Here is a 27,724-nt window from a genome sequence, read left to right as displayed (position 1 = left end):
TGTGTCTGAACTGTCCAGAAGTAGTGAATGTTTGGAGAAAAATCCTATCCCACGGTAAGATTGGTTAGGGTGCATTGAGGTAGAAAAAGACGACAAAACAAAAACAAGAAATGAACTGGAACCATACTATTAAGGAACAACAGCCTGGACAAATAGCATTGAATTGACAATCTCAACTGGACAGAGAGCAACGACTTCCACACTGCACACTAATCTGACTTTAATTCAAATATGATCCGCCAAACACTTGATTAGTTGCTAAACCGGACCGGCAGTAGCACTTTTTAAGCTGTTGGAACACATCCTTGATCAAACAAAAATATGACAGCAACGCTTACAGGCACACCACGCACCGCAACGTGACACACGGCCTAGAAATACGGTCAACATTTGAGACTGACTAGAACTGTCAGCGCTAGAAGTTGAAGAATGGAGCTGCGCGCGGTTGTGATTGTGTTGACTGCGTGTGTTTTTTTTTTCTCTCTCTCTCTCTCTCTCTCTCTCTCCCCTTACGACTCGCCTACGCAAGGTCTCCAATGTCGTTTGCTGCCCGGAAAACCTTGCTAGAGCACTTTGTGCACAGCAAACAGTCTGAGATCTGTACCGCACGAGGACTAAGTGCAGGCATGACTTCATCATTCGTACCAGCGCAGCTCCGGAACTGCCGCAACACATAATCGATCGAGCACTTGCTGCGATGAGGAATCACTCGTCGACTGATCGAGCAGATCGATAGTGGATCGTAGTATCATCGGGCCAGATCGGTGGTCAAGTACCCTTCCGGAACCACGCGGTCCGGATGGAAACTCCGAGGAACCTCCTGCGCGGATAATGGGGAAGACACAGAGAGCCTGCCTGCCGCGTCCGCTGCGCTTGTTAATGATTAATTGCTGTGACATTAAGTGTCTGCTGATCCGTATCTTGGAGGTGTTCAACATTGTGAGGCCGTAGTCGTACCTTTTTGGAGGATTATTCCTGTGTAATCTGGGAAAGGTTTTTTTTTATTACAATTTATACGCCGCACGACAACGGGCAAACCTGTGTGCATCCTTGAGATCGTGGCACTCAATTACACGGGAGTGAAAGGTCGTTTCGATCGCTTTAAATGGACAGGAGCAGCACACGGCCGACATGCGTAGCTGAAGAAAGGGACCACCTACAACCACGACCACGGTCAGGTGCCTGACTGTGTCTATGTGTACCTTATCAAATTCGAACAAGCTAGTCAATTAAAACCGACATCAAAAGTACATTTGAGCGTATCGGAAGCGTCGGCCATTTATTTACGATGCCAGGCAACAGGACATTTACAAGCGAGATAAAAGGAGGAAAATTCCTTCATGGAAAGGGAAAGATTTCTGCAGTGCCCAGGAAATTCCTACTCAAACAAAGTTGCTCCGGAAGAAGACGCTTCCCAATTCTTCCGTTTAATGGTATGAATCGTGCTGGGCCAACGAGCAGGACAAGGGTTCGTGATTTCAGACTGGACTTTCTTGGGCCCTTGTTAAATACGACAAAGAATAAACTTCTTCTTCCTGCACTCCACTAACAGTCCCCACCGCCTGAAGCCGCATTTTGTTACCGGAATGAAACGTTGCCAGGGTCACGCGCACGCAGCAGGTTAAATTTCTCGCGGCCCACACAGCGGCAAAACTTTAACTCGTTTCGCCGTCTGGGACGACTTTTTTTCATTCGTCTGCTGGTAGCAATTGCTCGCCACACTAACAGCATCTCTTCGCAACAGTTTACACAGAGACAAGACACGCTCATACGCATCAGCACCCCACCTTCCCCCCCGGGCAAATGTGCCGACATCCCGCGGAACAAATCGATTTATTAATGTATGCCACAGAGTGCGTCTGTGCGCGCGTGTGTGTCTGTGTCACTCGCGCCGGAACGGGGATGTATACGATTTGCATATGATTATACCAGCCACCTAGCCAAACAATAGTACTAAACCCGCGACTCGCTGTTACCCTCGTCGTTGCCCCCCTACCGAGGGACCCCTTTTTATCACTTGCGATTCAATTCAGTGCCCTTTCCTTGCCCGGGCGTCGCAGTCAGCCCAGACTCAGGCCAGATCCGGAGCAGAGCGGCTTTGTTCGGAATGTCGGAACCGGTGGAGCCGGTGGATTGCGGTTAGCATCTTTCCCTTCCTGCCTCTCGAGCTTCTCGAGATCGCCTTTGCGCGCGCGCGCTCCAGTTCGGAACTGACAGCCAGTGTGTCTGTGACCCGGAAGCGCAACACTTGCGGCTTTTGATTATTGGACGTTTGAATTGGACAACGAATGGGTTGGAGACGGTACAAGAGCAGGAGAAGAGTTGTTTTATCTTACTCATGCTTTCATTATTCAGAACGACGAAGACGTGTGAATTTTGTACCGATAAGCTTTCCGGCACGGTTTATGCCAAAGTAGTGTGTGAGCTTTGGACACGTCAACTAATCTCTCAGTAAAGCGCCATTTTGGCGGATCAGTCTTTCACCATCATGCTGGTTGCGCTGCTTGTGCCGTTTGTGACAGACAGCAGGTTCAAGGATGCATTTAAGACGGTTTGCTCAGCAAAAGCGCCGCAAACAAGGCAAACGTTTCTGGTGAGCGAAAACCATAAGGTCAATGATTTTGATCATGCTTCCTCGATATGATTAATTCCCATGACTCGTTTAAAGCTTCACAGCGCGGGACTTGAAAGCGTCCCCCCTGAAACTGAACACCGATAGAGGTTTTCATTTTATTCCACCAATAAATCATTCTAATCAAACATCTGACTAAACATAGGAGCAATATCTTCGAACAAACAGCATCGGCCTTTAAGATCGGTTCGCAAGCCATGGTCCATAAACATCAACTTTAAGCACCGCGCTGGCAGCATTATAAACTGCAACACTGTGGCTCATAAATTCCGTATTCCAAGCGATCGACTTGCTCTTGGGGGCAGCAATAATGTATTCTTACGCTCACCCACTTAGTCACGCATACATCTTTGTCAAACAACACATCTGGAGTAGAGCAGACGTGCTCTTTTTCCCTTCTATTGGGTATTTATCTTCCTCTTTCGGTCAAGTTTGCCCCACTCTCGACGCCGATGGGTATGCACGATTGTCAAAACAATTTCGCTTCAATTAATCGTATCAACCGGCGGACAGGAAAGCCGTCCCTGACCGCGGTCGCCCGAAAGCCTTCCGGTTGGCCATCGCTCATACGCTTCTGACGATGATCAAGATGGACGATGCCTGGGGGAGCGTTAGGGGTGGGAGGTGATGGCGAAGAAAAACAATCCAAGTTCAAGGCATTATCAACCTGCGGTGTGCGGACCACCACCACCGGCTGCAGAGCTGGAACCACAGTGCTCCCCCTCCGCGAGTGACACCACCGCAGACAACGAACCACCTCCTCTTAGACGACCGACATTGAAGTACCCGACAGCAGTCTGGGACGAGTTCTAGCGCGTTACTGGACGCTTGGACGCTGCGCCGTGGATCCTCCACGTGACCACGAAGCAAATTTGATCCGCTCAACGCTGAAAATGGGTGAGATAGAAAGCGATAAAAAAGACGTACAAGAGAGAAGAAGAGAAATATGGAACTGCTGTGACTGAAAAAATAAATCAAGTCTACAGCTTCTTCCTAGGTCTTCTACTCCGCGCGGGTTTGAAGTTCAACATTTGACATTGACTTTTGCTCTATTTTTTAATGGGTTCGTGTCCCATCTCTTCCTGCTGCTTGAAAGGGCCAATTTTCCATCATCCCATCCCGAGCCGGATTGGTTTCGAGAATTAATTGAACGGAAATCATAAACTTGTCTTACAGACGCCACGACCACGACCGCTCGCAGCATAATTCTTGCAGAACAAACGATCGTTTCCAGCCATTTTTGTTGTTGTGCTCTTCCCACCATTCCATCGATTCTTCCAATTGCAAAAAGCGTCCCAAAACGATGGATTTCAGCTGCACGGGGTGTAAAACTGACCTGCACGAGAGATCTCTTCGCGGTGCAGTGGACGATTTACGATCGCGTGAACCTTGCGTACGATCATCGAGCCACAACCTGAAACGCAACAAGCCCAATGTGCGCGCGCTAACAGCACTCATGCTTGTTCGCTGTCAGCGGCACGTTTGCCAACAAACTGCTGCACATCGACGACATGGGGTGGAAAAACTGTTCCTCCCGCCACAGTGACTGGAGGAGTTCGTAGTACTCGATCCACCTCGCTTCGTATTGGTGGTGTGTGCGCGACGGGGTCGTACTCGTCGGTAACGATCAATTTCAATTTATTTCGATCTAGATTGGATCGGATCTGGGCAGGCAGGCTCTGTACCCGCCGCTGACTGTGTGTACGGGTGTGCGCGGGTTTGATGTCTTGTAACATCGACAGTGTTGTTGCAGGGCGAAATCAAACTAAACGCGTACGAAACAATGTAATAGCCAATCGGTTATGTACTGGTGGGCGCGGAATGGAGTAAGAATTGAATAAAATAAACATAAAATGTTTCACCCAAAATTCGTCCAACACGCAATTCAACAGACTCGATGGCCCCGATACGGTCGGCGTGGTTCGGGACGCCGTACACGTAATGAAAGTGAGTTCTTGACAATAGACAGTACACCTTATTACATTCATTTATGTTGTTTGATATGATAAAAATCGTACCAATAATCCTGAATATACAAGTGACGCATTTTATCGACATTAACTTTGTTCTGTTCCCTTTAAATATTTTAAATTGTTGGAACACATAAACAAGGTTGAAGGTGCTCTTAAGCTGCACCAAAGGGACCTGACATCAACACACGCGTCTTACACGATCCAAATAATTGGGGACATTAAATTTTATCATCCTTCTCGCGACGGGGCTAGGTTTTTGCTTGTCGCTGATGAAGTACAGATTAATCACGTCTTGTGCTCTGGAGAGAGAGATAGCGATGTAGCAAACATACCAATCGCACATTCATGCGTTAATTTCAGGCAGTAAGCACCATAAAACACAACAAAATAAAAACAAGTTATTGTTGACAAAGCACGACACAGAGCGTTAAGGGAAGAACAAATCCCCCTTTCAGTCGCATACTTGCTCCTTCTTGGTTTAACACACACGACATTCACCTGCACCAATCGGTTCGATCGCGGCACAGAAGCACCCAAAAGACCGGAAAAGGCGCAAGACACAAACAAGAGCACTGGGTCGAGAGATTCTGGTACGGTTGTTTACAAGTCGGTGTGTGGACACTATTTTTCTTTTCATTTAATTTATTATTTTCCGGATGTGGCATTCCGGTAGCCGATAATGGGACCATTGGCTGTATTTCTTTTCAGCACGCACATCAACCCCATCATCGCATGGCATCGTTACCGCGGTGGATAATTTACATTCAATAAAGAATTATTCGTCGTCCTTCCTTCGAAACGCACGCATGTGGGCGCTGAATCGTCTTAAAAGTACTGATTTGTCATCAGTGCGAAAATGAAAGCAGCAGACAAACGCGAAGCAAGAAGCAAACAAACCTGTCCCCGGGGACGGTTCTTCGGAGATGGATGTGCTTACGGGTCTTGGGGTGCGTATATGCGATGCGATAGTTTTCAGAGTTCATCGCCATGTAAAACGACCCTATGCTGCTGCTATGTATAACAGGGTTGAACGGCCGCACGGAGGGCATACACGTTGGAAGGGTTTGTAAACTTGCTTTCGGTGTAATTGTGTCTCCCGCAACCGAGAGTGGATAAGGACGTTCGGGTGTTGTTTTCATTCCATTAGGCATTAAAAAGGCTACGGAGAAAAATCCAACTTCCCCCGCTCAAGGCCGTACAACGCCACAAAGTGTTAGGCAACAGGGTATAGAATTTCTTCGCTGCCCTTCAGCTGCGGTATCAATCTAAGAGAAGCCCGGTCGGTCGTACCCTTGAAGATCACAGAACCGCATTCAGCTGGATTGGGTTTGGTACGGTGCAAGAAGGCGCTTCAAGATTATTGGAAGATGATAGGAGCTGAATTACTTTGTTTATTATAGTTCCAGCAAATGCAAAACTTAGCAGAATGATCGGTTCAAGCTGTCCAAAAGCAGCGGCTGTTATACCAAATTAAGCTTATCTGGCGATCGATAAGTATCTTTGATAAAAAAACAATTTTGGATGGCACGTGAACAAAACATTCCTACTAAAATCTTAAAAATGCATAGTCGATCTCTCACTCTCCCTTTCTTTTCTAGATGTTTGTTTGCTAGATTCGATAAACATCACGTGTCCCTGTTTACACACACACACACACACTAACGAAGAGCATAATTACGTTTCGCACCGTTCGTTCGCCTACGAGCAGCATCCAACTTACGTATGCAAACTGTGCTGCGTCCGCAACGCCGAAAAAAAACCTTCCGCAACAGCACGTTGACCGGAGATTGCGAGGAGATGCAATTAGAATTCCGCACAACCCGCCGGCACACGACGAACGACAATCCCACCCAAATGATCGTTCTATTCGTCATTAGACGGTGGGTGTGTCCACCAACATCATTACCACCTTTCCTGCTGTTATCCACCCCTCGGTTGCTTCACAGGAGGCTCCGCACAGTCCCAGCGTAAAAACGATGCGCTGATAGCTTTACGCGTGGTGCCGCATCACCGTGCTTGGTGGAATTACAATTCGGTTACGTGCCTGATGAGATGCAAATATATTCGCGGCACAAGCGCTCGCGTTATCACAGACCGTGGCGTCAGGACGAATGGACGAACCCGCAAGTGAAACAAAAGCAGGCAGAGCATGGTTTGCTTCTTGGCGCAAAAAGTACAGCAAAAAAATACACACACACATTAAACACCAGCCGGGCAGAGCTGAATGCTAAGGTTCGCTAAGGTTGGGCTGGAAGGCGCGGGCATTGCTTGATTTGATTTTAAAATTTTCATTATCCTGCTTACGGATCTCGGGCAGCACGTCAGAACTGATTGCCGCTCGCTCGCTCGGTCGCTTAGAGTTTGTGGCCGTGTTTTGATGGCCTTGAGAATATGTGTATCTAGCGCGAGTGAAAAGTACCGAGAACGGTACAGGAAACACCATGGATAGACCGTGTGTTAAGAGTTGTTTGTAAAGATACATCCACTACGCGCGGAACACATAATCCAATAAATGCGATTGCATGCTTTTATGTGCAAAATAATTGATATTCATTCGATTGTAATATGAATAATATGTAACATGGAAACGTTTTCGATCCTGCAACACATTTCACACGGCTCTTCGTTACGCCCCAAAAAAAAATACAAGTATACTACTACCAAAAGGAAACTCTATTATACAATTGAGCACAAATGGAGTGGGACATAGCTACCGCCCGAAACCAACGGCACAAATTTGACATGAAAAATGGTAGACATAATTGAAGCGGACACCCAACATCAGTCAGAGTGCGTGCGTGCTGGTCGGCTCTCATCGGCATTTTCCCCGCTTTCCAGAGCCCGAGCACAGCCTACGGAAGTTGTGTTCTTGATAACGCAATTGCAACATGCCGCTTGCGGAACTGTGGCGCGTTCAGTGGAATACTGTTGACGTTTCGTGCGTTTCGGTCGAGCAGTGCAGCGCATTATATTGCATGATGGCAAACGCCACGTCCTCGCTGGCACTGGAAACCAATCGCCGAGGGAACCCATCTTCCTTCGTGTCATCTAATTTGATTACGTCCATCAATCCAACCCAGCGCGCCGGCGGGAAGTGCTATCCGTGCGCCGCTGCGCTGTAGGATGAGGTCTTCCGGGCTCGGTCCTGCTGCTTCTCCTTGGTCGTCCGGTGGTGACAGTTTCGACACGGCGTTTGCATTTAATTGCCAACCTGCAACCTGCTCGTTTAATGTCTGCTGGCAAGAAGTAGCACGAGAGGATATCAGGAACCTTCGACCGTACCGTGGAGGCGATGGAACGAAAAGTTCCTGAATGTTAAATAATGCCATTCTACGATGCAACAGGTTAGTGCTTGCGCCACAATCAAAATAATCGCTTGCATTCGAAATTACGTTAAATACACCTACTACCTACTATCACGTGAGAAGATACCTACTATAAATAATGAATTTTGTTTTCCTTCAATTCGCATTGTTTAAAAGTTCAATTTTACCCTCGTTAAACTTAACCATTACAAATAATGCAAAGTCGGTGCAACGCTAAAGCCAGGCTACCAGGCTAATGTTAAACTGATTATTCTACTATTCTACCTCCATCACTGCGCAAAGACACCGCTGAGGAGGTGGTACTACCAAGTAAGGCGCACCACGCCTTTGGAGCGAAAGGACGATGCAATTTTAACGAGATTTTCATCCATCCGTTGTAACCGCTTGCAACACACCTGTGTTCCCGAACTCAAGCCCAGCTCTCGAGCCAGCTCGCTGCCAGAACTTTGGCGCACAGCGAAAGGTGGCTGCAGCGGGTCCAACAACCATCGGCGAGCAACCACTACCAGCATCTCCTGCAGCGGCGGAGAGCACAACGGCAATCTGATGAATAATTCAACGACCATAATGGTTAAGTTAATATTGAAATTGATTAAGTTATGAACCGGTGCAAGCCCGGTTCGATGCTGACCTTCCACCTTGCTGTTTATCGCGATCTAACCCCGCACAAACACACACGCGCGTAAACAGGCTCTAGAAGCAGCGGACACTTTCTGGAGTGTTCAAAACGCTTTAGCAAAAACGATCGCCTTTGCATGGGTGGCTTTTTTGTGCGTTGCTCTACGCCGTACGAACGGGGACTCCGCCATATGAGCTGAGGGTGTTTGATTATTAAACGTTTTGATTTGACTCTCACACGCCCAGAAATGATCGATCGAACGATGGATCGATTGAGACGGTCGGCGGGACATGCAAGGACGCGTGGTCGGATCTTTTGCATTGCGAAAAAAGATTTTCCTTGCCTGTAATACGGCGTGTTGCCACAGAATGCCCGCAAGGGAAGACCCGTATCAGATCCTTGCAATGTCGGCGAACGTAAATTAAAGGGATCGTATACATACGATAATCTTGTTAAACGAAGCTAAATAAAGGACTCACCGAGCTATGATTGGACCAGGTGGGAGATAAGGAACAATGCATGGAATGTTATAGAAGCATTTCTACATATTTTGGGCTTCCTTGCTTTCTCCCCTCCTGTAATGGACGATCAGCTGCCTGGAATGAAGCATCGCAAATTAATCTATCCTTTTTTCTTTCTCATCAAAATACAATGACGCCACCGGCATGCGCACAAGGAATGAAGTTTCCTCACCCCACTAATCGGCGGGTAAGTGTGTGGCTTCCTCACCTCCCCTTCCCGATAAATTTGCACCCCCGGGCCGTTTTATCTCAATTACCCGCACACAACAAGGTGTTGTTAACGGAAGCACGTTATTTAATGGGCTGCCCGCAAAAGAAGAAATCAAACAATCACGGTAATAATCCTTAATTGTTATCGCGTAATCTGACCGTATTTTTCTCGCGAATTCTACTATCCGCTCCGTTTCCGCTGTTTTGCTTTTCTCTTTGTCGTGCTCGCTCTTCTACTTGAAGAATTTTACTTGAAACAAAACTGAGTGTGCGTGCAGGCGAAATTCGTCTCCCAGGAGGCGCAGAGAAAAAAAAAAAGAAATACGAGATCGCATTGGACACGGCAATCGGCGGCGACAGCGGCAGTGGCAGTTTTACATTTACCCACCGGCAAGGTCGATGAATTGCATTGAACTTTAAATCATTCTCGCGTCCCGCGTGATGGAATATGTGGGATCGGGATTACCGGTTTGCGGGTCCGCCGCGTGCAGGGCGAAGGAAAGAAAGCGCACAACGACTGCAAGAAGCCAAAGGTCACGCGCCCGTGGTGTGCTCCAGTTTCACGCACGCACTTCTGGACGCATAGCGTGTTCCTTTTTCTTCTCTCTAGTCGGTTTGGGCGATGCAATTGTTGCGAGCTTGATGCCACCGGTGTAAGGTGAAACATATCGTACAGTTCCATCAGCGGAAGCGGTCAGCCGTGTAAATCGCTTGTAAGATGGAGCTTAACGTTCATGTTCGGCAGGCAGTCCGTCCCTTCGCACGCTATAAATTCGCTGGCCGGGATCAGCTTCGCGAAAGCTGATCGGCGATTTGCCACCGAAGTAATGGTTAAAATATAGGCTTAACTACACCTTTATCGCTGGAAGTACAGTATCAAAAGAAAACGCATAAACTTGTTAATCCATTACAACAACAAAAATGAAACAGCGAAAATAGGAGAGAACGAGAAGTCGTTTAAAATGTAGCGTGGCCAGTCTTCGCATGCAATCAAGCTATAAATGCCCCTTGTTAACTAGGAAACAAACTTTTTACACGCGATAAAATTTGCTGATCTTTGTAACTTCCAACCATATTATGCCCTATGTGATATAAAACTCGTATTTTTTACAACCAAGTCCTCAATTTCAGAAGTATCGGTAGAGATCCAAATTAGATTCGATCTCACAATCTGCCGAGTGGCAGACTAACCATTTTGCATGACACCACAGAACCCACACAGACACTTGGGCTTGAAGATAGCAATAAATATTAAACTCTTGCTGCTAAAGATCGCGTTTCAATTATGTACACACGCTAACCCGATTTATTGAATAGAGAAATCAAAGAATAATATTTTGGATTCTACTTTACTTGTGAAGTTTCTTTAAAACCATAGAGCTTTTACTACCTTGTTTCAATTTAATAGAATCCGCGTGTGCGTCCTTGTCCAAATAAACTTTAGATTGCCTCGCTTGGACAGGTCCTTCACCTGCAGAAACCGTTGCGGAAAACGGAAATAACGGAAACAGAGCTGTCAAGCCAGATATACCCACCATAACAATAGCATAACAACAAAACACTGAACCGCATCCAAGCAAAGCCCTTCGACCTTCCATCTACTTCATCGTGTTCGTGAGAGTGTGACATTGGAAAAGGGCATTCGGATTTGATGATCAAGAGATACCAAGAGAAGCCAAACTTGACTTAGCCCTGTGCTTCACCACGTCGTATCAAATCGAAAAAGCGGAGTATTTTTGCCTCCCAACAAAAATCACTTCCGTCAACACCAGTGAACAATTTAGCTTTAGCCGCTTTGACCCGCAACCGAGTTATAAAAAGGGCTCTGTGTAACGCAAGGTCAAGCCTTTACCAGCGCGACCACGAATGGAGATGACAGACAGGTCTGCACCCCGGCCGGGATGGCGGTCCACGCTGTGGTCTACCCTCCAAGTGACAGTCAACCTTTCGTTCACCCAGTGTAGCGAGAACTTTGTTCTTCAAGCGGGATTGCGTTTTCGATTTTGGTTTTTGATGCGTCACCCGTCAACCGACGGGTCGACTGTTTTGGACCGGACAAAACAGGCCCCAATGTTTGTGATCGCTAGAGTTTGCTGCACCACTGTCCGCCCCCTAATCAATCGGGCTGGGGAGCTGTTGGTAAATATCGTTTCAAAAATTGAATGCTTACGCGCGTGGGCCACTCTCTCGGCCACACAGGGCTCGTTTGTTTGCTTACACGCTGCGTCAAAACACCCTTGCGTCACCCAACGGTAGAAGGGAATCCATTTTGCAGGTTAACATGCAGATAGCACAGGTAGTTTAAATGCACCGTCATTCACCCATCAAAAGGCGACCCGTGTGCTGTGCGAGTCAAAATTTGGGAGCCGAAATTCGTGAGACCCGCGGCTAATTTAATATGCATAATCTTTGGCCGGATCGTGTGTACGGACGTTTGGCACGCAACCTGGCCATACGCACGCACGTTCGCGCTCATTTGCAACAGAGAACGAAACAGAGAAGAATTGAAAGCCTCCCCCACCCGCCGGATGCGGCCGTTCGATTCCGGGTTTTTGTTTTTGTCCGCAAACGGGGCGAATTCCGCGTGAAGGCACACACATGTCAGACAGCACCGAAATGTGACAAGTCACGTTCACCGCACATGCCGATGTGCGGGATGGTAAAGGGTGTGCGTTCGCAATCGTGCTTCCGCAAGAATGCGAAAATGTTTCGCCCCGATTCGTTTGCGCTTAAACCGTTCTGGCACCAAGCGCTCGCTCTCGGTGTGGAGGGACAGTCTGATGGTTGATTGAGTGAAATTGGTTAAAAACACATCCCCACAGCACGGTGAGGAAAGTACGCAATTCCGCCCGCTCGGTTGCAGGATAAATTGAAAATGATATTTCAATCACGCCGATCAATAAACCGTTGCGCGATCCCGAAGGAACCACCACTTTGTGGAAACATTCCGACGGTGGGACCGACACGTCCCCATTCGTTGCTAAAGGTCAACCATCGTTGTTTGCAGGTTTGTTCGTACCGCCCGGTTGCCTTTTGATTCCCCCTGGGGAAATAGTGCATCAATGTTACCAGAAGTGCTCCGAGAGTACTACTGGGTTGACACAAAATGGACGACTGTAGTTTGTTTATGTATTTGGAAATAAATTCTTTTAAATAAACATTTATTAAATAATTCCAATTATACTTACTTTGAAGTTTCACTATCTTTTTAGTAATATTTTAATATTAATATTTAACGTATCACAACATGCATGCACATCTTACAGAATATAAAAGTAAAGCAGGGTTAGCTGACAACATGAAACGATTGCGTAAAGCAATTCTACACAACAGCAGCAAAGCGCTACAGACAGTAAATGTATGAGCAAGTTGTACACCAAAATGTCACAAAACATCTAAAAGCTAGTTAACGAAACACAGCGAGCAATGACATTTTACTTTCTGATAAGGTTATGTTATAAAAGCAGCAAAACGAACAACAGTACCACTCTTAATTATTTCAGTAAGAAGTAGAAACAAACACTTCAATCGATCAACGACACATGTAAACCAAAGCTGCAAATGCAAACTCGCTCCATAGCATCGAACGCATGACGCTGCGCGCCTATACCGTGGCGTGCGTTCGCGAATCGCAGTCCAGCACAAAAACGCACGTGCTTTAGCCGACGCAACCGGATCGACGATCAATGCACGCGTTAATTCCGAGTGTACCGCCGCGTGTGTACCCTCCGTCATGCCTCTCCCCTCTCATCACCGGCACAGGTTTCCGGTTGCGGAAATGGCCTCCTTTCGGTTTGCGGCCTGCCACTGTGCGCCACCAACAGCACGAGCGCGTGTTGACCATTAAAAGAGTGTACTTAAGCTGCGAGAACGGGGCCGCACAGCAAACCGGCCGAACGGTGCTAATGAGTGTCAAGACTGTCGCGCAGTGATCCAGTATTTTATATCCCCACCCGCTCCGTCTGTCCGGGGCGGGATGCGTATCGCAGTCTGCCTATAAATAGTGTGCCCTATGTAGTTTGCCCACCGTACCGGAGAATTAGCGCATAAACCGGTCGCGGGGCGCGGGAAATCACGTTCCTCAAGCCACCAGTCGTCGCCCGTACTGGAAACGTAGTAGTTACGGTTTTTGCGTAAGCTGTACAGGAGTTTCAAGTTCCTTTTCCGTCTTTTCACTTTCGTACCACAGCGTTTGCGGAGCGGGTTATCTGGAGAGGTTGGCAGACTTTTTCGAGTCTTTTTCGAGGGACCTTTGGCTATGCTTTTGATAAACAGTTAAAAATACAATTTTGTATAGAGAAAACACGTATCACGCAACACAGGACAGTACGAGAGGATAAAAAACAACTACTATGAAAACAACTACTCAACTTCTACTCTAGCTGCGAATGACAGTGAAACGTCTTTAAAAAGTACCTCCACGTCACCGTTCGAAACAACAAAATGATGCGTTCTAACTGTTTCAATGGGCATGAGATGAACTGACCCACCCCACCGCCTGCTGGCATGTTTTCACTAGGAACGCGCGGTAGAGCGCAGTGTGTAAACCCGCAAGCAAATTGTGGCTAGTGAGTGATGTCTACCTACGCGCTTTGTGCAAAAGGTGTGGAAGAACGTGACTACAGCTGGCAACGTACCATTTGCTACCGACTTGCTAACGCTACACAACACACTACCGGTGGAACCGGTGTACGGCGCCTACTCTGTGTCGCACACCAGTCGCACCGTCTCCGCAATAAAGTAAACACTAAACCCAAGTGAGTAAAACATAACAGCGAGTTTAAAGAGCAGAACAACGGAAACAACGACTTACTGCCAGGTGAGACTTCCGGTAATGCCCTCGCGGAGCCGATCGCGCAGGGACCGCTGCCGGCTAGGGCCCGGTCCGGTCGGTAGAGTTGGTGGGCTGCCCGTGGTCGACATTTTATTGCTACCGAAGAGCGACAGCTTCGTCGGACTGCCGCTGACTGATGGTGGATGGATGGGTGGTATGGTGGTGTGGGATGGTGTGGGACCCAGCAAGCGGCACACCGAACACGCGTTTACACGACAGGGAGCGACGGGAAGAGAAGCATCGCGCACGGTTTGGAACGGTATAGCGGCGTCGGTATGGCGTAGGGATGTTTTGCAGTTGGTGTAAGGAGTTGGTTTCATTTGTTTGTTTGCATGTTTTGTATGGTGGTGTTTCGGTTTCAGAACGGAACGAACAGGCAGCGATGAGCCACGATTTATTGGTTTTGGGTTTGAGCAAAATGGAACAACAAGAACGAAACATTATCATAAGTGGATGCTGATGCTTGACGAGGGGGAAAAACACATTAACGGGACGATTTTGATTGAACGGGGATGATGAAATAATTAAATTGAAATGTAATGACTCAAAATTAGCACACTAGCGAACAATGTAAAATGGCATAATTAAAATTATAATAAAACATGAATATTAGAACACAACAGAAACAAAACTGTGGAGCTAAACAAAAACTGTTTTCAAATATCCTTCTCCCTAAAACTAATAAACAAAAAAGGTGCTAATATTAATGAATATGACAACGAAAATGTGCAAGCGCGTAAAACTGAAAGAGAAAACCAAAGAAAACTAAGAAACTCATCAAAACCCAACAAACGCTACCCGATGAGATGAGAAGTAAGCAGCAAAACGTACCACTAGCGAACGAGAGTGACGATTCGATGGAGTTCGCATTGCCGGCCGTCGACGAGGCAAGCGACGAAGAGGACGAAGTGTGTGCGCTGAAGCCACCCGACCCGGCACCACTGAAGGTGCGCTGCTTCGGCGAGCAGTCACGAGATGGCGTTGTCATCGCGACCGAGGCGGAGGGTTCGGTGGCGAAAGCGAACGCTGCAGCAAACGGCCGTCTCGCGCGCGTGCCCTTCGCCTAGCGCAACAGTGTCCTCGACGGCGACAAACGACGACGACGACGACGACGACGACGACGACAAAAAAGCTAATCGGAGATGGCGATGATGAGCCACAGACAGAGGATGCGCAGGAAGAGGCCGAGGATATGTTAACGAGGCGATGGGATGCGGGATGCTTAGCGGATAACGACCAAGCATCGGCAAGCGTGAGCAAATTCCATGCAGATCAAGCACGTGGTAGCGCGGCGTCCTGTTCCAAACGGGAGTGGTAGAGAAACGTACATACAAAGAGAGCAGTGGTTTGAGCGATCGCTGCTTTTCTGCACTAACGTTGCTTACCTCGTTGAATGTTTCTTATTACTGAACCAACGAATTGTTTTAGGAATTGACGAAAAGGGTTTGTTGTTGTTGTTCAATGATCACTGTCGACCAATTATTGTACTTTTATCCATAACTGATAAGCACACTGCTAGATGTGGAAAGTTGGAAAGGGTGGACATTGGAGTAAAAGGAAATTGAACTTCGAATGGCAAACAAAGGCAATTTCATTACCTAAGTTTGCCAATAAAAGTAACACTTATTCCATAGTATTTCCCCAATAAAAGAGCCACGTTGACATAACGGCTTACGTTGGCAGAACAATAATGTGAAAGAAATAACAATAAGGAAAAAAGTAAAACTCATCACTGCATTCCACCGTTCCACTAATTCTAGAGAGAACTAGACCTAACTTTGAAGAAAATTTGGCGCGAAAGTCGATTAAATGATGACGATTACGGCAAAAGTGATTGTTGTGAATTGTTTCCGACCATCCAGCGCATTGAATAAGTAGTAACGAGGCAATTTCCGAACGACCACTACATCTATATCGAGTATGGATCGCTCCGTACGGCACATCAACGTAACGCACGTTGCATACCTTCAGGCGGTTTTGCAGCAAACTCTTTTTATGTAATGTCGACTTAAGCATGAACAGCGTGGCAGCTAGAAACAGTCGCCTTACAAAAAGACAAGTTTGTATGTGAAATGTAGCGAATTACATTTCCGTCGAAACAATATTTTATGTCTCAGCTACACAGATAGAAAATTTAAATTAAATTTTGATAGCGACGTTTTATCAAGAAACCAAATTATTGGTTCCAAGAAGTTATTAAATTTAGAAACAATCCACCATTCGACGGGTAAGTTTTAGTAGCATGGACATAAAGGAAAAAAGAGCAAAGCAATGATACGCGCTCTACCAAACATTGAATGCCCTCTGATACCCGCAACACAAGTTGGAAAAGAGCAAATTAAATAAGCAATACACGGTACCCTGATTGGGCATCGTTTCGGAAAAGCAAAAGTAACACGGTTGGCGAAAGTACAGCATCACAACACAGTACAAAAATAATGCAACCCTGCGGAATTACATGAACGTGAATCTTTAAAGAGTGAACGAGATTATGGCAGAAAGAAAGAGTTATAGACGAACGTGTTGACGAGACGTAAAGCGACTGATAGCGAAAGAAACAATAAACTTTATGCTGACATCGATAGACACACACACACACACACACACACACACACACACACACACACACACTCGCGCGCACGCACAATGAAACGCATAATGACGCAATAGACAATGGAGGAGGAAGGAAAGCAGCGCATAATAGAGAAAGAAACTTAACGAAACCAACGAGAACGAAGTAACGAGCGGAAAAGGAACATAAACATGAAGAAGAAAATAGAAAATGCGGAAATGCGGAAATGGTAGAAAGAGGCTTAGAAGAGCAGAATGGATGAAACACGTACATTTGTGTGTGAGAGCCGCAGACGAATCGCCCGGGGCGCGGATGGAGGCGCCTGGTGCTGACTGGAAAATTCAGTCGCGGACTGAACGCTTTGCCTGATGAAACGGGCCACAAAACTCGTTTCCCTATCAACGTTTGCCACACAACTTTTGCTCGTGCACAACTGGAGGTATGGCTTTTGGTCTGTGTCTGTGTTCAGTTCACCGGAGGTAGTGTTTGTGAATGCGGAAGGTGAGTAAGAGGGGAGAAGAAAGAAAGGTGATTTTTTTTTTGCTCAACAAAACAAAATTACAGGTGATGTTTCGAAGGATGGCATGAATATGTGACGTCGAGGTGCGATGCTCATATCACGCCGAGTATGCCGACCGAACACTTATTGCGAATGTGTCTCGGTGAATTTAAAATAAAAATACAATACACTCAAACAAGATACAAAGTCAGACGGAACCGCGAGTGACAAACAAAAAGGCGCTTTTGCCGAAAGAGAACGTAAACGGTTCGCAATTTGCGGGGCGGGAGGGAGTTTCGTTTCTGTTCGAAAGCACAAACTTAATCGGTAGCCAATTGTGTGAACCTGAAAGAAAGGAGAATCCAAAAAATAATCAGAAGAGAAGAAAAAGAAACCAAAACACACACAAAAAAAGACCATTAGATCAAAATTTATCTTTACCAACGTGGCTGGTAAATTCAGATGTACAATAGTGATCTACGGAGGTTTAGTAAGAAAAATCATACAGCTTCAAATCTGCATTACAGTAAACAAATGGTAGATATTACAATCAATTTTGCACGAGAAAATTCAAACAAACATTCAGACTCGCAAAACGGGAACGAAATCAACAGATATTTATGTATATATATAAAGGTGTAAACGGTAACACAATCACTCGATCGAAAAATTGCTTGCTTGTGTAAGGTTCGTGCCAGTAAACAGCGAGGAAAAGAAGAAAACATACCACACAGAGCTGTAAAACAAAAGTACAAACATACATATTTACACCGATCGCGCACCGATGGGGGGAAAGAGAGTTTTGCAATCGTTACGTGCCACGAAAATTGATTCAAAAGCACCAGTAGTTGGTGGTAGCGTGGTAAAATTAAATGAGCGTGAGTTTAGGCAATCCAGGCCAGAGTAGGTCATAGGCTGTCGGTATCCTAGCGAAGTTGATTGTGCAATATTCCATGCTAATAATGTGTCGTTTCTGTCCGCCTCATTACACGATCGTGGTGAAATGGTTGCAAAACAAAAGGTCAGATTATACGATCAATCGTTTACACTTGCACGGAGGATAAGGCATACAGTGGATCCCCTCATAACGAGTACCTCTTATAACGAGTTTTTTGCATAACGAGTGAGTCGTTGGAGTGGACTCGTTATGAGGAGTTCCACTGTATTTAACATATAATTTGTAATGATTGAATTAGATTAAGAATATGCTCTTTAAAGTTAAATGTAATAGATACTTTAAAATCTATTATTTTGGCGTTGCAAACTTTAATCTTATTAATTGAGCTGTTTCACAGATGAAAATCACATGTTTGTTGTTGAATTGAAACAAGTGAAACAGGCTCAAAACGTGAAATGCTAATATTATAAACGTAAATCATGCCATAGAAAGTAGAAAGATACAAAACAAGAATAAAAATGCTACATCGGTCAATAGCACACAACATACAGAAAAAGCACACCTACATTAAACAAAACATCAAAAGTACATTACAACTTAGCTGACACTACAATCTGGCTGATTCGTCTGAAGTACACTCACCTGAAAGTAAAGAAGAAAGAGCAATGTATGAATATCTCGATAGTTTGAACATTGGTAGGCATAATGAATTTATGTGTTGCATCACAAAGCTTCAGAACAAAAATTTACTTAAATATCCTGAAAGATTGTAGTGTTGTGTTATACAAAAAAAACGCACGTGCTGTATTATACGAGGAAGCTAAACTGACATTTTCGTTAGACTAAACGATTTTTAAAATAGATTTTTCACCCCTTTTTTACATACCGTGTCCGATAAATTCACAATACCCTGCAGGCAAACACGTTCCGCAAGCCTGATTTGTATAGTGGGATTTAAGTAATCATCTTTCACACCTGATTTCATCACCACAGTACTCTACCGCATGCGACCATCTCCAGAACCTTTTCTTCTTTTCTTCTGAGAATGCATTGCATGTGTTTGCATAGAAATGTAAAAGCGTCTGTTCAAGCGGACATTTTTCGCTGCAAAATAGGTTTCAACACTCGAACCGTACGTTTTTGATGAGTCGTTTGCATTCTCCATAAAAAACTCCCCAACAATAATTCGTTCTTTCCTCCTCGAAAGATCATAAAGAGTTTTTTTACTATATAAAGACTCTCTGTGCGACTAAATGCCTGATGGATAAAAAATCGGAACAACAACCAGAGAAGCTACTGTTAAAAATTGAATGACCCTTTGAAAAACTATTCCTGAATATTTCACATCATTTTATTTCACAACTGGGACACCACACCAATTTGCCAATGAAATAACTCCAAAAGGATAATAGATCTAGGCACTGTTAACTTTTTTTTTTATCCTCCCATACCCTACGCAAGCAATCGTTGCCAAAAATAAGCTTGCACACCATCGTGGCTGCCACGTTTGCATGCAAGAGTGTGGTTGCCAATCGCGCGCCAAGAATTGGACACCAAAAACAGGCTCAAACAGAGCCGCTGGCGATCAGCCAATTATTGGGCCCAAACTGTTGAGTGTGGCCGACCGAAAGTGTACTTGTTAGATTTTATGGGTCAAGTGCGATCAAATTAGCAGCGAGCTATGTAAGACAGAGCACACAAACACACACACACACACACACGAGAGCCATTCGCAATCAAACATCCTGCGAATGTTTGCTCAGAGCTAACCTTGGGAGACATTGACCTTGGAGAGATTAGATGACTGCCGGAGCAAGATGGTGGCAAAGTAAGGCAGAATTTGGATTGCATCACGATATTTATGATCCAGTACAGATTCTATCTATATATCTTTAAACCTGCTTGTTGTACAGAGCTGATTTGACAATTCCAGCTTGGCTAACCAGAAAAAAAACAACTTGAAGAAAAAAAAGCATCTTTTTCACACATACACAATGGACAGTTTCTAGAAAATGTCACGTACAAAAACACCCGCGCATTGAGTAAATCATTTCCTTTTTTGTTCATTGCCGCAAACGACCATCTAAATTTTCATCTTTCCTTTTTCTCTCTCCCCCAGTTCTGGTTGAATGGAGTGTTTCGACGAAAGTCAAATTATTTTTACAGCGGTGTGAAACAGCCCTGTCAGTGCGCTACTGTCCCTCTCGTCTGCAACATAAATTCCATCGGAAGATCGGCCACTTTTCCCGTTGCCGTCAGCCAGATGGTAGCTTATCTGCCAAACAATCAGCAAACGACCAGAAAGGACGGTATAAGGCAGTAAGTAAAAGGGGGCTGTTATACTTCCCTAAGCGCCCACGCGTATACGTATAGTGGAGAATATGAAGCGACGCGACCAGCAACGGTTTCGAGTCCTAAACAAAGTAATTTTCGCCACTTTTTGTTGAAGGCAGGAACAACAACAAAATCTCCAACATAATCCTTTTCTCGCTTTATGAGATTTTTACGCCCACGTGCAGCAAACCACTCGAGCTGAGCCGGGTAGTCGCACAGAAGCAGCAGTGGTTGGTGATATTTTGTAGCGAAAGGGAGAAAAATCAAACCACCAGTAGGAAGCCACTGCTGCAGCTGTCAGTAAGCTGACGCTTCTTACAGCAAGGGACTTGCACACCAAAATAAAACAAAAAAAAGTTAAAACTAACACACCAGCAACGGTACCGGGCAGTAGTAGTAGCCGGTCGTGAAAGCCTTTTAGTTGACTGAGGTCACATTTCATGCCATCAGTCTCAATTAAATTAGGATTAGCCAGATTCAAACACTCGTTCAACATTAAGCTCCGTACACGGGCTTCTCTCCTCTCCAATGGTATCGCCCTTCCCCCATCCTCCCGTCCTCCTTTCCTTTGTGGGCTGGGCACACTCTTTCGCACGATGACAATATAGAGGCAATTATGTTCGGTGGTGATAAAATTCAATTACACTGGGAACAACAGCAAACGAACTGCCACTACATCATGGCCACGGCAAGCAAACGAATGCGAATCCACACAGTGAAACACACACACACACACACACGCGCATGCAGTGACGCAATACAAAACTTGAGTTGTTGACGGAAAGCAGCAGTGCCTGTGCCAGAAACAGGGCAACAGAACAAAGTGTATTTCGTGATAATAAGTTCGCTTTATCAGATTCAATTAGATGAGCTTGAATCGATTGCAATTCGTTTTCCCTGCCGTTGGGGACCGTTTGCAAGGATAAAATACTGATAAGACATGCTTTTTAAAACATGCTGCTGCTGCTGCTGCTGACGACACACGTGTTTTGTTTTCATTTTTAAGATTTGTCCAACCGTGTAATTTGCTTGCCAGGCACGTCACTCAGTAAAGCGTTCCTTGGAACAACAACAGTGCGGGAATAGATTGTGAATATCGTTGCGAAATAAGTCGTATGTTCTTCACAATGAAGAAGTTGCTTAAAATTGTTTATTAACGATTTTTGAGTGTTTTAGTTCATATTAAGGAGAGATATGAGTAACTATCTAATACGTTTTTGGTCTAAATAAATAAAGGATATCGCGTGGTAAAGATAACCTTACAATTTTGTCCAAATATGTCAAGGACTGCCCACGGAACCCTTTAGCAAAGTGAATTAATGGATAAGCTTGCGATGTCTTTCTTATAGGGACTAAATCCTGAAAAAACTTAGTTTGTACAAAGTTTTACTGCGTTTAAAGACTGATAATTGCAAGACTCATAATGCTCCTTTTAGCTCAGTAACAGTAACAAATGAAAAATTTCTCTCGTGTATCGCACAAATAATAGTCCAAATTTAGCTTATTTCTAACAGCAGTATCCAAAACACAACCTACTCTTACTACACCACCACTGACACACTATCGGCAATCCCAGCTAACAAATACGACCGGGAACATCTCAATCCCATCTCACATCATATTATGGAAAAGCGAATCCTTTCACCTTTTTTAGGGCGTCAAGCCCGCTGAGACAACTTGAGCAAAACCTATCCCGCGGGAAAACAAGTCTTCGGTCGCTGCTGACAGTTTCGCATTATGTTTGGTAAAAATCCACCACTGCGACAATCGTCCACCAGCAAATCCCAACTGGGGACGTAACCCGGGTCTTTTCAGCGTGCTACAACGTAACAGGCCGATTCGTTACAAGAAACACGAACAACGAGCACACACTCTGCTACCACTGCTGCATTGTCCCGTGTTCTAACCACTCCCCCCCCCCCCCACACACACACACACACACACACACACACACACACACACACGCAGGCAAATTATGTAACGATGTTTTTTTACGTTGATGAGCCACCGGGTGGTTCGCACAAACAGCCGCACACGTCCAAATCATTTTCCTCGTACGGGCTTGGGAGATGCGCTGTTTAACACCCACAACTACCCTTCCCCAACCACCGTCCAGCTGCAATAGTCGAAAATATGTTGAAGAAGTTAGGCACTTCCTCCTGCCGTCTCCCCCCACACACCCGGAAAGCGAGCAAGCCGCAGCCGAAAGAACAAGTGAAAATTAATGACACAGGAATCTTGACATGATTAATTGCACTTGCGAAAGACACGATGACAGCGATTCAAGTGGAATGGCGTAAACAAGCAATCAATAGCATACACGCAGTACGCAGCGGTACAAAGAACGTTCGGTTGGGTGTGCCGCTATGTAGATGGGTGGGAAAGAGATCCTTAAGAGGTCGTGTGCCGGAGCTGCTGCCAGCTTCTGGGCTCTGGTTTGACATGACGTTCGAGCTTTGACGTGACAAACGAGACGCTCGGCTCGACACGCTTTCCATCGCACATCGCAGCCGGAATCGCTCAGCGCCACTTATCGTTATCGGTGGGAAGCCAAGCTCTTTCCAAGCATCGCGATTGACAGTCGAAAATACGTAAAATGGACGGCAATAGGGATTTTAAAAATAGACAAAACAGACAAAAGGAACAATACCACTTTTGTTATCATTTGGTATTTGTTCTGTTTTTGTTGTTGGTTAGCGTTCTAAATTTAAATCACTTATTCTGTTTAGCATCACGCTTCGTTCAAATCAAATGTCAAAGAAGGACTCACTTGCTCGACTTGTGCCATTAAGAACAAGTGCTACACGCGTGTGATTGCTCTTTTTCCCCTGAACGATAAAGAAAATTTGTGGTTTTATAAGCAGCCACTTACACAAAATCCTGCCAACTTCAGCGTTTCGATCATGCTGTCAATGTGTGCGCGTTCGTCGGTTAGCAAAGGAGGAAGAGGAAAAAGGATACCACACCACCGTCTACCACCGAGAACTGAAAACTCATCGTCGCGATAATCAGAACACGGGATAGAATATCACGCACGTTCGGGAGAGGCAAAGGCCACACGAGATACCATTACGACCGGCAGTTCAGCATTCGGGAGGAGTGACGGTCTCATCCTAGCCAACCCGTGATGGCACAATCAACGCGTTCCGTGGCGATGCACAGCAAAAGTGGAAGCAAAAATCCAATGACTCGCCTGCGTACGCAATTCTGTTTTCTTTCCCGTTTACCACAGACACACACACGCCAAAACCTCTAGGTTTGCGCCATAGCACACACGCACGCATCGCTAATGCCACGCATAAATGACGGCGCAGCCCGTCGTTCTGGCCTGTATTTGCTTTGGCTGTTCATTTTAGCCACAAACCGTTTAAACCACTCGAGCAAGGCAGCTTCGATGCTCTCGAGGGCATCCCTGCGAAAGCCTGCGTCGGATGACGGACGATATCACAACGCAGAGAGAGGTGGTGTCTTTGGATGATATGTTTTGAAAGAAATCAGAAATAAGAAAATGGAACACTCGAGGATGAGAAAATGTAGCACCACGAAGAGTAAATATAAGAAGAAAATCCATGCCTTTTTATCATAGGGAAGAAAAAAAAACGGCTCACGTAATTCTCTTCCCATTGGGCGGTTCAAACATCGTTGGCTTCCGCTTTACTTATGGCTACTATACACACACACATACATAAATGGACGTACATATCTATACAAACACAGTGCGCTGAACTAAGGCACAAGCGCCATTATTCCACACTGGACACAGAGACGTATCAAGGGCTGCACACACACCAAAAGTCATTAAGTGACGCAATTAACGATAAACGAGAATCGACCACTCAGGGGAATGTACTTCGGCGAAAGTGTCCAATCGATGGGCAAGGACTCGTTCCCTCCCAAGGGGATAGCCGCACGTGTCGAAACGATTGGCGTGTTGCGGTTGGTGGAGAGGTTTGGTGGTGTTTTGCGGAGGAAAAAAGCTTTACCGAAACATAAAATAAAAAAACCAGAATCGATAAAGTAATTGATTTTTCGTGGATTTGAGGCAGAGCTTTGGATAGTGTAACGATGTCGAATGTTTAATTTGGAAAACCCTTCGGAAACAAACATTAGTACACACACACACACAGATACATCGGCAATGGCCATCATGTGTGCCAACGTATTGCGCATTGTCATTGTGTGATGGATGCGACAGGTACTAAACGATACATTAAACGCCCACTAGACAGCGGATGGGTACCGGACGTAACGGGGAACAAAAACATGACCGAGCTAAAAATCCGTTCCATCCGAAATTTGTACCATTTTTGTATTGCGATTCAAAATCGATAAAACAATCACTTTCTGTAGTGACGCAACGCTCCTCCTCGCTACACCCATACAAGAGAGTCAGTCGGAAGATATGTGTGTAGCAGGAAGAGGGGCACACTTGAGGAATTTTGAGACAAAAACAAAGAAACAAAGGAAACATTCATGTGACCCCATTTATTTGCCACCACTTAAGGCGCGCCACCGCCGACCGCTTGGCAGCATTGTCCTACATAACGTGCGAGTGTGGTTGCGAGGGCCGAGGACCAAACACAATGTTGTACCCCCTTGTCATGGAGATATTTTATTTGTCGCTTAAGACGTAGCTAGGATAAACACAACACACTTACGCTTGAGACTGCCACATTTAGCAGGAAGGAAAAGGAAACATTAGCTTTTCCATGGAACGTTTTGATTTTCTTCGTCGTTGCTCGCCGGAATGTCGCATCAGTCGTGTGCAACCCATATATATACGACCCATATAGGGGCCAGCATTTTCAGTTTCTAATTTTATTTATGACATTGCTTCACTACAACATTCTAGAACGGTGTGTTTTGGTTTTATTTATTTATTTTCAGGAAATTTGGAAACTTGTTCCACCCAAGCCAGCATATGAAAAGAGGAAAAAAAAGCAATATGCAAGGACTTTCTGGATCCATCTTCTCCAGTGTTGCGTAGTACGGCACAGGATTAAAGACACAGGTTGCGGTATGGCCCATCAAGAGAAGATGTCTTCCGTTATGTGAAAAACGAAAAACTTTCTTTTATGATCACCATGAGTGGCTCACGTTCGAACCACCCGAGCGGCTGAAAGCGGACGACAACTTTTAACAACTACAACGACAACATGCAAACAAAAAGACCATCCTCCTTTGGTAAGCCTTTTTCTCCCGCTGCCACGATAACAACGATGACAGAACGACACATGACCGGTAGAAAATAACTTTTTTCCCCACCCCCGTAGCGATGAACTTGAGAATGCGGAAAACATCAATGAACCAGCGGTAGAAAATTATCTCACGTACCGAAGAGCGGAATAAACGGGTCTCGAATGGGGCAGGAAAGGGAGAGGAGCAGAAGTTTGAAAGGAAAATAAGAACCACACCGGGGCAGCACAACCTCGGCAGGACCTAGAACCATCAGGAAACCGGAAGATAGCGCACAAAAGGAAGCAAGAAAAACGGCCAACCAACGAGATGAACAGCACTCGGAAGACCCGACTAAACCGGGCACAGGGCAGGATGTTTCGTACGCGCGCGCCTCACTGGAGAGGAAAATTTGTGAAGGTATTCATTTCAGCACTTTTTTGCAGTGCCAAAAAAAAAAAGAGAAACAACCAACACAACACGACCGAGCAGGAGAATGACAAGCACACTTTGGCCTTCCGTCCCGTGTGGTGATACCAACGGGTGGAGTAGTAGCAGCAAGATCGAAACTAGGTCGTCGCGATAGTCCGTGTGCACGTTCCGGTGATACCAATTTGATACTTGGAGTGCGGAGCTTGGGCCCGGTTTCGCTCTCGAACCGTGTCTGTTCCTTATAGCCATCGCTAATCCCAACTCCATTTAGCAGCTCTTGCGGTTGTGATATGTTTAGATTTATATACGAGAAGGAAGGTTTTTTTTGGGAAACACGGGTTGACCTTCTTCATCTTCATGCGAATGTCGAACGTTGGTTTTGTACGGCGCCTAAAAGTAGGCACTTATGTCGACATAACGACACAACGAACGGTCCTGCAAGTAGGAAATGTCGTACAACTTACACACAAACAATTATCTATAAACGATAACGATTAACGTCTGAAAAGTTTGCTGCTTAAACAGTCTGTAAGCATTTCCATCCGCAACAGTGCATAACGGGGTGGTTCCCTTTTTACGAGCACTTTTTGTCATTATCGACATTAACGCACCGCAACCATCAAAGCTAGTGATGGGTTTAGTTTGCAAAAATCTGGAGTCGACTCCGGAAGGTAGATCCCACAGCACAGCATTATCTGGATTCTTTCGGAATCGTCTGGAACCATTCGGGATGGCCCGGAGTTGCCCGAAGTCGGTGTCGTCTAGAGTCGTCCGAAGCCGGCCGGGGTCTTCTCGAGTCGTCCGTAGTCTTCCCGAGTTGTCCGGAGTCGCTCGGACTCGGCCTTCAAAAATAGGATCTGTACACGAGGTGCATGCGCAAAACCAAAACTGAAATCCCTTATCACTAGCACATTGCAGCGTATGGCCCCAGTCGATTACGAACGACTCCAGACGACTCCCGACAACTCCGGCCAACTCCGGACAACTCCAACTCAAGGCTATTCCGGACGACCCCGACCCCGGGTACCTCGAATCTTGAAGACTCCGACTACGGGCGGAACTAGTGGTTCCCATTTTGCCGGAGTCGGAATCGGACTAACAATAGTCGAAGTCGGATCAGAGTCGTGCGTGTGCTCCAGAGGGCACATCACTAATCTGAACATCACAACAGAAGAAGAAGATGAAAAAAAAAACATAAAGCTTCCCAGAATGCCATTATCGTTACCATAACCATACCCATTATGGGATCAGTTGAACCACTAAGCGCGCGCGTCCTCAGCAACTGTTATCCACCGTGATGAGATAAACCTACATCCCGCTGTGATGCATTGCAATGCTGGCTAGTAGCAGCAGCAGCAGCAGCATGTGGTCTCGGTTCGGCGCGGGGCAAAAGCACACCGCCCGAACTCGCCCCCCCTTCCCCCCCGTACCCGAATCAAAACACTCCCCCCAAGGAGAGGCAGGAAAGCAATCAAAGCACTTTACATCATCGACAGTAGCTGCGGGCGACGCGTAATACGTTATGTGATAAACTCTTATCGATCGATTCTCAGATTCGATCCGAACAACAACGTGTACAACTGGCGTATCGAGCAATCGATATTATCATAAATAATTCCGATGAACTTATGGTTGTAGGGTGAGGTTCGTGATCCTCATATTGCAATGTCGTGTAGGTTTATGGGGCTTTGAAGTATAA

General features: G+C 45.8%; 1 protein-coding gene across 8 annotated transcripts in view; it reads right to left on the bottom strand.

Annotated features, from left to right (window-relative positions):
- Positions 1-27,724, bottom strand: part of LOC121588695 (TLD domain-containing protein 2) — a 106,678-nt gene that overhangs the window by 72,372 nt on the left and 6,582 nt on the right. For 3 of the 8 annotated variants that reach the window (XM_041906952.1, XM_041906969.1, XM_041906970.1), the window contains exons 3-6: positions 16,959-17,531; positions 15,501-15,630; positions 14,947-15,411; positions 14,095-14,248 (exon numbers count right to left, since the gene is read on the bottom strand). The exons of the other annotated variants lie outside the window; for them this stretch is intronic. In XM_041906952.1, the coding sequence (XP_041762886.1) occupies positions 14,095-14,248; positions 14,947-15,103 (311 nt within the window). In that variant the 5' untranslated portion in view covers positions 15,104-15,411; positions 15,501-15,630; positions 16,959-17,531. The remainder of the gene's footprint in view (positions 1-14,094; positions 14,249-14,946; positions 15,412-15,500; positions 15,631-16,958; positions 17,532-27,724) is intronic. 8 annotated transcript variants of the gene reach the window in all.

This window comes from Anopheles merus, chromosome 2R (genome assembly GCF_017562075.2).
Source record: "Anopheles merus strain MAF chromosome 2R, AmerM5.1, whole genome shotgun sequence".
NCBI classification, from domain to species: Eukaryota; Metazoa; Arthropoda; class Insecta; order Diptera; family Culicidae; genus Anopheles; species Anopheles merus.
This window is presented reverse-complemented; position numbering and strand designations above follow the sequence as displayed.